This window comes from Ranitomeya variabilis, chromosome 1, assembly GCF_051348905.1.
Source record: "Ranitomeya variabilis isolate aRanVar5 chromosome 1, aRanVar5.hap1, whole genome shotgun sequence".
Lineage (NCBI taxonomy): Eukaryota > Metazoa > Chordata > Amphibia > Anura > Dendrobatidae > Ranitomeya > Ranitomeya variabilis.
In genome coordinates this window covers 829,541,045-829,556,773 of record NC_135232.1, presented here as the reverse complement: position 1 = coordinate 829,556,773, position 15,729 = coordinate 829,541,045, and the positions used below count along the sequence as shown (strand labels likewise).

General features: G+C 43.5%; 1 protein-coding gene across 1 annotated transcript in view; it reads left to right on the top strand.

Moving 5' to 3' along the window:
• FRAS1 (Fraser extracellular matrix complex subunit 1) overlaps window positions 1-15,729 on the top strand; it is a 653,238-nt gene that overhangs the window by 260,556 nt on the left and 376,953 nt on the right. Inside the window, exons 6-9 of the mRNA XM_077275534.1 lie at window positions 2,943-3,079; window positions 3,774-3,857; window positions 9,896-9,997; window positions 10,745-10,936. Of these exons, the coding sequence (XP_077131649.1) occupies window positions 2,943-3,079; window positions 3,774-3,857; window positions 9,896-9,997; window positions 10,745-10,936 (515 nt within the window). The remainder of the gene's footprint in view (window positions 1-2,942; window positions 3,080-3,773; window positions 3,858-9,895; window positions 9,998-10,744; window positions 10,937-15,729) is intronic.

Below are 15,729 nucleotides of genomic sequence, written 5' to 3'. Positions count from 1 at the left end.
ATCTGTTCAAAAAATGTAAAAGAGATCTGTCCCAAGGTTTACGGTGAGACAATAGCTTTTGTTGGGGTAGTAGAGTTTGAGATCATTGCTTTTTAGCTGCAGCCAAGATTGGAGTTCCCTTAAAGGGAACCTACCACCCCGTTTTTTAAAGATTAGATAAAAATAGTGTGAAATAGGGGCAGAGCTGGGCTTTACATTAGTGCCTTTTTGGGCCTTTACACCCCCGTTAGGCTGCCGAAATACCTTTGTGAAGTGGTCGTTTTGTCCTGTCACTCAAGTTGGTCAGGTTGGATGGGCGTGGTCACAGCGCTGTTTGTCCCCCAGGATCCTGCTCATCATTACGTTGGTGGCGTAGTGGTGTGCGCATGTCCAGCAGGCGAATCCACTGCCCAGGAGATGAATAACGGCGCGGTCTTCGCTATTCAGCCGTTTACCGGTGGGCGCGGCCATCTTTCCTGTGGCCGCGCCTGCGCAGATGGAGCGCTCTGCTGCCCGGGACTTCAGGAAAATGGCCGCCGTGATCTCCATCTGCGCACGCCACCAACGTAATGATGAGCAGGATCCTGGGGGACAAACAGCGCTGTGACCACGCCCATCCGACCTGACCAACTTGAGTGACAGGACAAAACGACCACTTCACAAAGGTATTTCGGCAGCCTAACGGGGGTGTAAAGGCTCCAAAAAGGCACTAATGTAAAGCCCAGCTCTGCCCCTATTTCACACTATTTTTATCTAATCTTTAAAAAACGGGGTGGTAGGTTTCCTTTAAAGGGAAACTGTCAGCAGGATTGTGCACAGTAACCTACGCAGAGTGTTACGTCGGCGCCTTTATACTGATTAGAATTATACCTTGATGAAATGCATCCTGTGGTTGTTGGGGCGGCCTGTGGGGGGTCTTCATGTGGTGCTATGATTCGGTATTCCTTATGAGGACTGCTGACAGGTCACTGATCCCTCAGTGATCTGCCACCTACTTTACATGCTGATTATTCTGCCACCTACTTTACATGCTGATTATTATATGTATGAAAAAAAAAAATCACATTCATGGTGTACACATAATGGTGTACTTATTACCCCAACCTGACCTGTAAGAGAAGAAAAATAACTTTTATTATACTCACCTGCGGGTGGTCCAGTCCGATGGGCGTCACTCTTCTTGGTCCAGCACCTCCCATCTTTTGCGATGCTGCTCTCCTGCTTGCTTCATGTGGATGATGCGTCGCTGCATCATCCACTCAGTCCTGCGCAGGTGCCGGGGCTCTTTGACCTTTTCCAGCACCTGCGCACTGAAATACTTTGCTGTGCCCTCAACAGGGCAGAGGCGTACGCCTGCGCAGGAGCACGGTGCCGAGGGGTCTGTGTGGATGATGCAGCGACCTGTCATCCACACAAAGCAAGCAGGAGGGCGGCATTGCAAGCAGATGGGAGGCGCCGACCAAGAAGAGCAACACCCCTCGGACCGGACCGCCCCGCAGGTGAGTATAATACAAGTTATTTTTCTTCTTTTGCAGGTCGTGCTGGGGGCAGATATACAGCATTATAGAATGCTGTAGATAAGCCCTGAAAGGTGATGGCTGTGTCTTATATCGGCCAAAACTGGTGACAGGTTCCCTTTAAATTTGCAGTAATATGCATCAACCACCAAATTTAAAGTATTTGTATAAACAGCAGAATGAGAATAGGATGATATGGAGCAGGAATCTATTTCAATAATGTCTGATCAGGTTTACTGATCACATTAAATCAGGTACGGACTGGGGCTGAAATTCAGCCCTGGAATTTGAAATCGCACAGACCCATATTGTCCCCGTCCCCATCCCCAAGCACCAGATGTGATATATTACTAATATTACCCTGGATGGAGGAAAGCAAGATTTACTATAAGACCAATATTTCTATTGCTATTTCTATTGCCCTGCTGGGGTAAGTGACGGAGTTAGCAACTTTGTGCTCTGACACAACTCTTAACAGTCTGAGTGTCTAGAGATCACCGATTCTGTTAACAACATAGCAGACAAGGTGGCCCACGACCAGACAGGCCCTTGTGGCATTTGCCAGATGGCCAGTCCGGTCCTGCATGAAATTATCACAAATGACCCGATTCATTAATACATTTGTGGCTTTTTTGGTGGGCTATTTTTGGTGTGTGTGTTTTTTGCCTGTTTATTCATATGCGCCTTATTCTTATTTTTAATTTGTGTGTGTGGGGGTGGGGGTGGGGGTAAATCTACTTTATATGTGTTCTCCTGTTTTATTTTTATTTTCATCATTGTGGATGCATTTTGCTGTCTCCAGATATTTTCGACTGAGTCACCAATTGTGACTTTTTAAAAAGTTGTAAATTTTTTGATCAAATGTACTCCAGTCCCCCCTCAAGAGATTTTATGTACATCTGCAAAATTTTTTAGCAGAACATGCATTTTTTTAATGTGTGCTTAAAAGTTGCAAAATGTCTTAAAAACAAAATCAAAGAGCTTTTTTTTTTTTTTTAATTTTGCTCAAAATTCATGAACCATGCATGCCATTTTGAAGAATTAGATGCAAAAAAAAGTCAGCTAATGCCGCAAGACAAAAAAGAAATGTGGTTTAAAGAAAAAAAGACAAAGAAAATGATGAATTGGGCTCAAAGTGTGTGGACTGAAGGATCATTATTTCACTGCTAATGGACGATTTGTCTGGTCCCGAATTCTTGAAAGGCAATAAATGACAAAGGATAAACCATGCACCTTACAGCTGGGTTGTATCACAATGACGTTTTTTTGTATTATATAGAGATGTTTTCCACCTGTTTAGACACCTTTTATATTATGTTAGCCACATAAACCTGAACTGTGCTGTTTTATTTGCCTTTGTGTAACTATGATACTGTGGAGTTGACAGCTCAATTTGGGTTTATAAGACCCAACACATGTGTCATATTATCTTTATATGTGTTCTAGAATCCTGCTCTCTGGATGATGGCCTTATTCTAAAGGATGGAGAGGAATGGAGGTTGGGACAGTGTTCAAGATGTACATGCAAGAATGGGGTGACGCAGTGCCTAACAGCTGATTGTCTTCCTTTACTATGTGATAAGGTAATAAGTCTGGCAGGGGATAATAAATCACTGACTATTCAACCCGTGCTTCATGCATAATGCACATTCCCATGTTCTCATCGATGAGCACCTCAGGCTATGGCTTGACAGCTAACCTACGCCGTGTAAAACAGCGAGGCATAGTTTTTTCACGCTTCAGTGGAGAAAGTTTTGTAGGGATCATACAGTCTCTCCGCTGGGATCTTCCACAAACAGCCTTTGTTATGTCACTCTTTGGTTTTGTTGTCATGTCATTGAAAGATTGAAAGCTACAGGGTATACCTTTAATTCAGTGGGCATAAACTACTTTTATTGGCTACCTGTGGTCCATCACAGCTGAGAAAGGCAGTATATTAGTAGCCCAAATTCTGCAATGAATCATTTCAAATAACTGTCCACCACATTTTATTGGATATGTATTGCAAACGCCTATGTATCATTGCAGTAGATATCTGTATTCCAAATACGTGAATGTAGTGTGAGACGTGTGTGTTGTGTGTCTTCGTTACAGCGGATGACAGGAGGTGTTTGGAATTCGTTAAGCCTCACAACATATGTATAGTAAAGGAAATCTGTCACTCTAGACTTGTCAGCACAGGTCTGATCGTCACTCACTCATTGAAGAAAGTGTTTTTGTCTGCATTTCTTCCTTTTTGGAACTGACAGGTAAATATTCAGCATAATTATATTTTAGGATGAAATCTTGGCTGTCGTTCCTGGAAAGTGTTGTCCTGAGTGCCTTCCAAAGTCATGTGCTGTATCCGGAAAGACATATGAGGTAATTATTTTGTGAGTTATTTTTTTTTTTCAGTTTCTTATAGATAAACCTGATATCTCTGTTAACCCTTTTCCAAATGAAAATATTTTTTTTATTACGTTATCCGTTTATATTAGAAGTAATGTAAAATTTGGGCTACGTTCACATTTGCGTTGTGCGCCGCAGCGTCGGCGCCGCAGCGCACAACGCAAACAAAAACGCGGCAAAACGCACGCTAAAACGCTGCGTTTTGGCCTTTTTGGCCGAAAGGTGGACGCAAAAAAAAATGCAACTTGATGCGTTTCTTGCGTCCAACGCTTGCGGCCATGCGGCGCAAAACGCAGCACAACGCATGTCCATGCGCCCCCATGTTAAATATAGGGGCGCATGACGCATGCGGCGCCGCTGCGGCGCCCGACGCTGCGGCGCTGACCGCAAATGTGAACGTAGCCTAAGGCTGGTTTCACACTTGCGTTTTTGTCTGCAGCGTTTTTTTGCACAAAAAACGCATGCGTTTTTCCCCCCTATATTTAACATTGAAAACGCATGCGTTTTTTTGTACGCGTTTGGTCGCGTTTGTAAACGCATGCGTTTTTTTCTGCATGCGTTCATTTTCAAAAATGCAACCTGTAGCATTTTCTTGCGCGTTTTTTTTTGCCGCGAAAAAACGCATGCGTTTTTTCGCGGCAAAAAAATGCATTGCTGTCTATGTAAACGCATGCGTTTTTAAGCACATGCGTTTGTTTGCGTTAAAAACGCATGCGTTTTTATAGAAAAAAAACAGAAAACACACTGAAAAGCCACCCACCACCATCAAGGTGATAAAGGGATCCAAACCCTAACCCTAACTCTACCCCTAACCTCACCCCTAACCGTTTAATGAACATTTTCTGACAGTCATAGTGCCACGTATTTAAGTGCCATGTATCACGTATTTCAGTGCCACGTATTTAAGTGCCACGTATTTAAGTGCCACGTATCACATATTTCAGTGCCACGTATTTAAGTGCCACGTAGTTAAGTGCCACGTATTTCAGTGCCACATATTTAAGTGCCATGTACTTCAGTGCCACGTATTTCACTGCCACGATATTTCAGTGGCCACGTATATCAGTGCCACGTATTTAAGTGCCACGTATTTAAGTGCCACGTATATCACGTAAATGCCACGTATTTAAGTGCCACGTCTTTCAGTGCCACGATATTTCAGTGCCACGTATTTAAGTGCCACGTACTGTAAATACTATAACTACGTGGTTATATGTGGCACTGAAATATCGTGGCATGTAAATACGTGGCACTTAAATGCGTGGCACTGAAATACGTGGCACTGAAATATCGTGGCATTTACGTGAAATATGTGGCACTTAAATACGTGGCACTTAAATACGTGGCACTGATATACGTGGCCACTGAAATATCGTGGCACTTATATACGTATATACGTATATAAACGTATTTCAGTGCCACGCATTTCAGGTTAGGGTTAGGGGTAGGGTTAGGGTTAGGGTTTTTTGTTTTTTTCTTGTTTGTGTTTTTCTATAATAACGCATGCGTCTAAAAAACGCATGCGTTTTACCGCGTTTACATGCGTTTTTTCACACATGCGTTTTTTTTTAAAACGCATGCAGATAAAAACGCAAGTGTGAAGCCAGCCTAAGAGAATTAGTCTGATCAACACTCAACTGCAAATTAAATGTGCTTGTGTGTTTGGACAGCTTTATTTATGAAAATATGGAAATGTTGAGTGCCTGTGGATTATTTATCGCAAGGCCAGGTAGGTGAGGGTTAAGTCTTAGCACTACAGGTCTTGACTAGATATATTTGTAGGGTTTTGCTAAGAACCAGGTAGTAGCTTCATAGAGTGGCAGTCTCTTAAGGGAGTGTCAGTCTGCTGGATGTTGAGCAGTATTGAGTGTGCTACTGGTGATTGACCATCCAAGATGTGAGCTGTAGCTGTGAGAGACGTGTCGGGGTCTCTCTCTGAATGAAATAACTGATGAGTAGAGATGAGCGAATATCTTCGGCTCTCTTCTTATTCAGCAAGCTATAGCGCTTACCGAACAAGCTGCCGCGGGAACCCGGATACCTGGAGCGCTCCTACTGATCAGCTGTTCAGCCCCGCAGCTGCATGTGTCGCAGATGTGTGACAGTCACAGCACATGCATGGCAAGCCTGTTTGTTGGGCTCTCCATGCATGTGTTGCAACTGTCAGACAGCTTGGACACATGCAGCTGTGGTTCTGATCAGTAGGAGCGATCCAGGTAACCGGGTTTCCGTGGCAGCTTGTTCGGTAAGCGCTATAGCTTGCGGAATAAAGAGGGAGCCGAGGATATTCGCTCATCTCTACTGATGAGTCAGTCACTCTGCTTAATATAGCAGAGACAAATGTGTTTTTTGGCGAATGCACAGACCATGGCACCAAACTGGATGTGTCTTGCAGCTGAAAAGTGTTGGAAAGCCAAAATCCCTACTTTCTAAGAAGAGTCTGCACAGGCCATGTGCGGAGCACCGCAAGTATCGCTGGCTGCTATGGACAATAGCTGTTTTGTGTGACCAAGCTGGGGGTAGCTCAGCCGTGTATGAGTAGCCAAGGTCTGTTCTGTGGAGTTAGCGCCTGGACAAGGTTAGGGATTTACATTTGAGTTTATTTAGGTGCTGGGCAACCTGTGGAAAGCTACAAAAACTGCATGTGTTTGGACTAGAACAGCATTGCCAGTGTGAATTATACCTAAGGCCTAATGTCTAAAACCTACCTGAGAAGTGAACCCCTACAATATATATTATTCTGTCCATTTATAGTGACTTTAAATTGTATACGTCATCCCAAAAGAACCAAACTAAATACTAACCAGCTTTTTTTTAACAAGAAAACTTTCTATTAAACTTTGTAAGTTCATGTTTCCCCAAAGACCATATTTGAGTCTATCTATGTTCAGCCCCTAATTGGATTTTGGCAGCTTTTGTGTTTGTGTGTGATTTACAGATCAATCAATTACATTCCTAAACTGAAAAGCATTCCTATTCTGTCATCCTTAATTTGCAAGAATAATGATTAGAAATATTGCTGTTTTGAGGTTCGCCAAGTGGGATAGCCCTTTGAAAAGCTGGCTTTCTTTCCCTGACAAGCTGCAGTTCTATAGTTAGGAATGCAGTGGGGGAGTGTGGTATTCATAGTGCCCTTACATCTTTAAAGGCCTGGGCCTACATTGCTGATAAAGGTTATATGTCTTGCTGATTCCTCCCCTTGGAAAGTATTTAATATATTTGTGTTCTGCATTGATGGCTTATGTGTACACTTTGCTGCTAGATACGACTCACTGGAGCAAAGTGAAAAAAGTCAAACTAAATATTTTATTTTATGTCAGCATACTAACTAACCAGAATAAGTAAAAATGCCGTCTTTTAGTATTGTGGGGTTATTTATTTTACATGTTCTAGGGACTCCAGTCTAGTTACTATACTGTATATTAAAGGGGTATTATCAAGTTTAAAATGTATCAACTAACCATGGAACAGGATATATATTTCTGATCATTGGACGATCGATTACTGAGACCCCCACTGATCCCTTGAATCGGGTCTCTGGAGAGCTCCATGTGAATGGAGCAGTGGATCATTGTGTGCACTGCCGCTTCATTCATTCTTAATGCCAGAGATAGGCAAGCATTCAAATAAGTATGAATGGAGCTGCAGTGTGCATGATCAACCTCTTCTCCTTTCACATTGTACTCTTCAGTTCTCTCGATCAGTGGGGGTCCTAGTGGTTCGAAAATATCCTATAGAGGATAACTTTAAAACTTGGGAATATCCCGTTAATATGAGATTTTACTTGGGGAGGTTTTGTATAGATTTGGTTCTCAGAAACCGATTAATGTGTGTGTGTATATATATATATAATATATATGCATGGACAAAATTGGTTCATATTCAGTTAATGTTCAGTGTGGTACACCCCATGATGCCAAACAGCACAGTGACTACTTTTCAACTTTTAAATAGGCAAACTGACTGACTACAAGTTTGTAGACACCTGTGATGCAAATTACAGGAGACACCTCAGTTTAGCAAGTCTTTAGGGTCAAATTATTTTCAATCTTTTCTAGGGGTGACATCATTTTTGTCCAGGCCATTTTCCTAAGCTTGTTCTGTATTTATTTATTTTGTTTCTATTGAACGAAAAATTAAAAAGCAATGTCTGACTCTCAGAGTAAGAGTAAGTAAATTAAAACTGAAAATTACTTTTGTCATTTTTAAGTTCGTCACCATTGTGGGTTTTTCTTACTTTAAAGGGCCACTGTCAACCCCCTCCAGCCGTTATAAACTAAAAGAGCCACCTTGTGCAGCAGTAATGCTGCATTCTAACAAGGTGGCTCTTTTAGTTTTTGATTCAGTTATTCCCTAAATAAAGCGTTTTAAAATTTGTACAAAATAACCTGTCCTTAGACCTGGAGGCGGTCCGAAGCTTCCTCGGTGAATCTCCCAACGGCCGTCACTCTTATCTTCTGGGATGTGGTCGCCGCCCCCTTCGCGCTGTTTCTTCTTAAATCCGGCGCCTGCGCTGTGCGTGCCTGCCTGGGACAGGCGCAGTCTTCATTGTCCTTCATAGCTCAGATCCAGGGTGCCGGACTGCGCCTGTGCGGGCAGTGCGGCCACCCTGTTGCTGAATCCCCGCACTGTGTTATTCATTATGCACAGTGCGGGGCTGGTGTTCCTGGGCATGCGCACTGCGCTGTTCAGACGCTCCTCAGGTCCCTCGCCTTCCAGCTTTGTTCTTTGTGGCTGTTCCAAACGCCGGCAAGGAAACCTGTATATTCCGGCAACGCTGGAAGGCGGGGGACCGGGGGAGCGTCTGAACAGCGCAGTGCGCATGCCCAGGAACACCAGCCCCGCACTGTGCATAATGAATAACACAGTGCGGGGCGGGGATTCAGCAACAGGGTGGCCGCACTGCCCGCACAGGCGCAGTCCGGCACCCTGGATCTGAGCTATGAAGGACAATGAAGACTGCGCCTGCCCCAGGCAGGCACACACAGCGCAGGCGCCGGATTTAAGAAGAAACAGCGCGAAGGGGGCGGCGACCACATCCCCAGAAGAGAAGAGTGACGGCCGTTGGGAGATTCACCGAGGAAGCTTTGGACCGCCTCCAGGTCTAAGGACAGGTTATTTTGTACAAATTTTAAAACGCTTTATTTAGGGAATAACTGAATCAAAAACTAAAAGAGCCACCTTGTTAGAATGCAGCATTACTGCTGCACAAGGTGGCTCTTTTAGTTTATAACGGCTGGAGGGGGGTGACAGTGGCCCTTTAAGTGAATGGAACCAGGAATTTTGTGTGTGTGTGTGTGTGTATATATATATATATAGAGAGAGAGAGAGAAAAAACAACCAGCACTCCTAATGTGAACACGTGCAAGCTGCAAACTGCATCATATAGATAAAAAAAGAACACAGCAGCACATGTACATGAATCTAGGCCATGTGAAAACACAGACAAATATTCAATATGAATAATACTTCTCAAAAATATTTTTTTCACAAATTTTTTCAAAACAATTTTTTTTCATAAAACTTACAGCAACAGATGAAATGAAGATTCTTAGCACATAAATTGGCCAATTCATGTGTGCCCATCAACCAAGGCAAGGTGATCTCCTTCTGATGGGTCCTACTCTACCATACATGCCACTTTTGGGCCACCAGCCTACAACTATGGACAAAACATGTCACTCTGGGCTAAACCTACAATTTATGGGCAGGTAGAGTTGATTATCGCCACCTGCAAGGTCAGTGAGAGGAGTGCAAGATCAGTCTGGATGCAGCCAACATCCAATAACTAAACAGAGAAAAAAATCAGAAGGAGATCAACTTGCCGTGGTTGACGGGCACACATGAATTGGCCAATTTATGCGCTAAGAATCTTCATTTCATCTATTACTCTAAGTTTTATGAAAAAAAAAAAAAATTTTTGAAAAAAATAATATAGTTTATTATATAATATATATATTATTATAGTGTATATATATATAGTAATATATATCCATCTTCTGTTCATTTAGCATGGTTCACAGTGGAAGAAAAATCCATGTACCTCCTGTATTTGTGAGAGAGGGGAAGTAAAGTGCCATACAAAGACTTGTCCATCACTGTCCTGTGACAAGGTAATGTTACATTTGATGAGTAGTCCTAATTCGCTGTGTCGCTATTATATGGCATGCAATATGAAAATGAGTTCATGATGACAGGTTAATGATCAGGATGCCATTTACTTCAGATTCCGTACATATTTTGGAAGTGAAGATTTATGTATATTTGGGAAGTATTTTTTCTAGGAAAGAATACCTCTCTACATGGAACATGGTTCAATGTTTGGCTTTTGACAATTATGGATATAACCGAGAACCAGTACACCTCTGAATAAATCTTACTATGACTCCATACACAAAGCAGTTCTGTGAATGAACCTTAGTAGGAGCAGTTATGCTGGAAATATATTTCCAGCACCAGTTCCAATAGTCCTGTCCACAAAGTGCAGATACCATTGGATCAGCTCAATTCTGTCAATGGAAAGCGTAAAAAAATGCACTATTTGCTTGACCTGAATTTGGCCATATCAAACATAGAGTACTTGTGCAAAGACATAAGCAGACATCAAATTAAGGCACAACTTGTATTTATCTATCGGATGTCAGCGTCACTGTAGCTATGTCATTTGCAGTTAATGAGTATCTGCATGAAACTTCTCACCATCAAACATATTATTATTATTTATTATTATAGCACCATTTATTCCATGGCGCTAACCTAAAATACTTTGTGAAAAAAATCAACCAAGAGAAACTCACAGTGGAGAATCAAAGAGATGGCAATGGTTCCAATCATAACTGAACCACTTTCTTTGTTTGCAGGGTCAGAGCAAAATGAGGCGCTCTGCACAGTGTTGTGAAGAGTGTGCGTCCACTAAAGGCAGCTGTATGGTCAATGGATCCATTAAGTACCATGGAGAGCTCTGGAATGGACGTCATTGTGAATTCTGCTTGTGTGACAGAGGGAAAGTATTGTGCCATCCGACACAGTGTTCCCAAGTAGAGTGCTCATGGGTAAGACTTTGCTAATGGCGTTCACTTATTGGGATGAACATTCTCTACCCTTGCTTTAACAAAAGAAATCTGAATGTACCAGTTACAAAGCTGTGTGTATAAATATAGCTGCATATCTAGCATAGTTTACTGACACTTGGTAAATGTTGTCTTAGTAACTTATGTAAGACTCCTTAGCTGATCCATAAAACTCCACTTAAATATGCAGCTAATGCTAACTCTGCATCTCACCATGCATAACCTTCCTTATCCATGATTCTAAAGGAGAACACTGACCCTTGGAACAACCTTCCAAGATATATTTTGTTCAGTGTCGAAAATACTGACTTCCGTCCAGCTGTCAAGAAGGATCTTCTATTTATGAGGATGGTTAGGACAAGCTCCTGATAGTTAGGGTTACATGTGTAAAGATACGTGATATATTCATAGCCCACTTGGTTGTATGAATTTTAGATTTTGTCTGATGTCACTTGAATGTTCTGTTCATAAGGTTTTCAAGACCATGAATTAAAGCCATATTTAGCAGCCTTCTTTGGCGCTAGATGAGAGAAAGGTAGCAATTCCAAGGTAGTAATAGGAAAGTTATTATGTAAATAACAAAAATAGCACTGCTTTAAAATCTCACATGATAAATTCATGGACTTTTAAGAACATCAGAATTTCTGTTAAGGGAATTATGTAATTGCAGGAAGTATCATGGGAAAGGGGAGGATGCTGGATAATTAATAGTCAAAGTGTCACTGCAAAGGGAGACAAAAATCTGCACTTTTATTAGAATGCCATCTAATATTGTCTATCTCATATTAATAGGCAGATATAAGAAAAAAACGCTGCAAATTAAGAATGCTTTAATAACTAGAACGATTAATAATTTCAAACTAGAACTGTTAATAATTTACTTTACCAATTAACAACATGCAAAGTGAGTGAACAAAAGAGCAAACTAAATTAAATAAATTTCAGTTGTTACTTTTGAAAGTACACTTTTTCAATTAAAGGGAAGCTTTATTGATTAATTTTGCTGTGATTGTTATTCTCAATCTTGTCATTGTGTGTGACATGTGACGTGATAGAAGAACAAAGGGTTGGAAGTGATGATATGGTCCCACAGATCCCTGATGATCAATATCATAGAGTCTGTGTGGGATTATGTGAAGAGACAGAAAGATTTGCACAAGCTTACATCTACAGAAGATCTGTGGTTAGTTCTCCAAGTTGTTTGGAACCACCTCCCTGCCAAGTTCCTTCAAATACTGATTGCATCTAGAATTGATGCTGTTTTGAAGGCCAAGGGTGGTCACACCAAATATTGATTTTATTTTGATTAATCTTTTCTTCATTCACTCTTCATTTTGATAATTGATAAAAATAAACTATTAGCACTTTTATTTGTGAAAGCATTGATACTTTGCAGCAGTTTTTTTTTCCACTCCTGCCTAACAGTTTTTACAGTACTTTATTATCCTTATGTCATCTTTTTGTTGTCCCATTTATTTAATCCTTATTGAAGTGGAGGGGGATTAGTAAAAGATATTAAAATGTAGATTTTGGTATCCCACTTAGCAGTGTAGTTCACTTGCTTACACCACTGCCTATCCAGATATAAAAAGCTAATTTTCATTTGATTTTGTTCATTCAAAATTGGTAAGTTACTATCACTGCACCAATGGATAACATGCCAAAATTTAATGAGCCATGTCAGATCACAAACTCTCGCATGCTCTGCCATATCTATACCTATTTGTACTTATATGTATACAGTCATGGCTGAAAGTGTTGACACCCTTGAAATTGTTTCAGAAAATGAAGTATTTTTCGGATTATAAGATGCACCAGACCATAAGATGCACCTAGGTTTTAGAGGAGGAAAAAGAAAAATTGAAGCAAAAAATATGGTCAATTCTCTACTAATATCCCCTATCCTGGTATGCATGGCCCCCTCATCCCTATCCTGGTATGCATGGCCCCCTCATCCCTATCCTGGTATGTATGGCTCCCTCATCCCTATCCTGGTATGCATAGCCCCCTCATCCCTATCCTGGTATGCATGGTCCCCTCATCCCTATCCTGGTATGCATGGCCCCCTCATCCCTATCCTGGTATGCATGGCCCCCTCATCCCTATCCTGGTATGCATGGCCCCCTCATACCTATCCTGGTATGCATAGCCCCCTCATCCCTATCCTGGTATGCATGGCCCCCTCATTCCTATACTGGTATGCATGGCCCCTTCATTCCTATCCTGATATGCATGGCCCCCTCATCCTTATCCTGGTATGCATGGCCCCCTCATGCCTATCCTGGTATGCATGGCCCCCTTATTCCTATACTAGTATGCATGACCCCCTCATTCCTATCCTGGTATGCATGGCCCCCCTCATTCCTATCCTGGTATGCATGGCCCCCCTCATCCCTATCCTGGTATGCATGGCCCCCTCATCCCTATCCTGGTATGCATGGCCCCCTCATCCCTATCCTGGTATGCATGGCCCCCTCATCCCTATCCTGGTATGCATGGCCCCCTCATCCCTATCCTGGTATGCATGGCCCCCTCATTCCTATCCTGGTATGCATGGCCCCCTCATCCCTATCTTGGTATGCATGGCCCCCTCATTCCTATCCTGGTATGCATGGCCCCCTCATTCCTATCCTGGTATGCTTGGCCCCCTCATCCCTATTCTGGTATGCATGGCCCCCTCATTCCTATCCTGGAATGCATGACCCGCTTATTCCTATACTAGTATGCATGGCCCCCTCATTCCTATCCTGGTATGCATTCCTATACTAGTATGCATGACCCCCTCATTCCTATCCTGGTATGCATGGCCCCCTCATCCCTATCCTGGTATGCATGGGCCCCCTCATTCCTATCCTGGTATGCGTGGCTCCCTCATCCCTATCCTGGTATGCATGGCCCCCTCATCCTTATCCTGGTATGCATGGCCCCCTCATCCCTATCCTGGTATGCATGGCCCCCTCATTCCTATCCTGGTATGCATGGCCCCCTCATCCCTATCCTGGTATGCATGGCCCCAGAGGTGTATCTAGCCTTTCCTGCACCCGGGGCAAAGCATCAGTTTGGCGACCCCCCCCACCCCCCCAAACCTCCCCACCCCCCCAAACCTCCCCACCCCCCAAACCTCCCCCATTTGAACCTTAAACTCTATTGAAACTGTATGACCAAGCCAAGGTACATTCCTAAATCCCCATAATGTTAAAATAGATACCAATAAAAGTAAAATTGAGACATCAGTAGGTTAAGTGTTTTTGAATATCCATATTGAATCAGGAGCCCCATATAATCCTGCATAAAAGTTAATAATGGCCTCATAAGATGCTCCATAGACACATTTGCCCAATATAGTGCTGCAGAAATGTTGATTATGGCCCCATAAGATGCTCCATAAAGATATTTGCCCCATATAGTGCTGCACGAACATTAATTATGGCCCCATAAGATGCTCCATATAGACACTTGCCCCATATAGTGCTGCACAAACGTTAATTATGGCCCCATACAGACACTTGCCCCATATAGTGCTGCACAAACGTTGATTATGGCCCCATACAGACACTTGCCCCATATAGTGCTGCACAAACGTTATGGCCCCATAAGATGCTCCATACAGACACTTGCCCCGTTATAGTGCTGTACAAACTTTATGGCCCCATAAGATGCTCTATACAGACACTTGCCCCATATAGTGTTGCACAAACTTTATGGCCCCATAAGATGCTTCATACAGACACTTGCCCCGTTATAGTGCTGCACAAACGTTATGGCCCCATAAGATGCTCTATACAGACACTTGCCCCATTATAGTGCTGCACAAACGTTATGGCCCCATAAGATGCTCCATACAGACACTTGCCCCATATAGTGCTGCACAAACGTTATGGCCCCATGAGATGCCCCATACAGACACTTGCCCCGTTTGCTGTTGTTGCGATAAAAAAAAAAAATCATACCTCTCCGTCGCTCAGGCCCCTGACACTTTCAATATTCACCTGCTCCTCGTTCCAGCTGCCGCTCCATCTTCAGCACTGACGTTCGGGCAGAGGGCGCGCACTAAATACGTCACTGCGCCCTCTGACCTCAGTGTCACTGCTGAAGACAGAGCGGCAGCTGGAACGAGGAGCAGGTGAATATCGCGCTGCGCTCCCCTCCCCGTTATACTCACCTGCTCCAGGCGCGGTGCAGTCCCTGCTTCCCCAGCGCCGGCAGCTTCTTCCTGTACTGAGCTGTCACCGTTACCACTCATTACAGTAATGAATATGCGGCTCCACCCCTATGGGAGGTGGAGCCGCATATTCATTACTGTAATGAGCGGTACCATGTGACCGCTCAGTACAGGACGAGGAGCCTCCTTGGACCGCCGCATCATCAGGCGGCCCGCTGGCGCCCCCCTGTCAGCTGCGCCCGGGGCACATGCCCCGGATGCCCCCCCTGGATACACCACTGCATGGCCCCCTCATTCCTATACTGGTATGCATGGCCCCCTCATTCCTATCCTGGTATGCATGGCCCCCTCATCCCTATCCTGGTATGCATGGTCCCCTCATTCCTATCCTGGTATGCATGGCCCCCTCATCCCTATCCTGGTATGCATGGCCCCCTCATTCCTATCCTGGTATGCATGGCCCCCTCATTCCTATCCTGGTATGCATGGCCCCCTCATCCCTATCCTGGTATGCATGGCCCCCTCATTCCTATCCTGGTATGCATTCCTATACTAGTATGCATGACCCCCTCATTCCTATCCTGGTATGCATGGCCCCCTCATCCCTATCCTG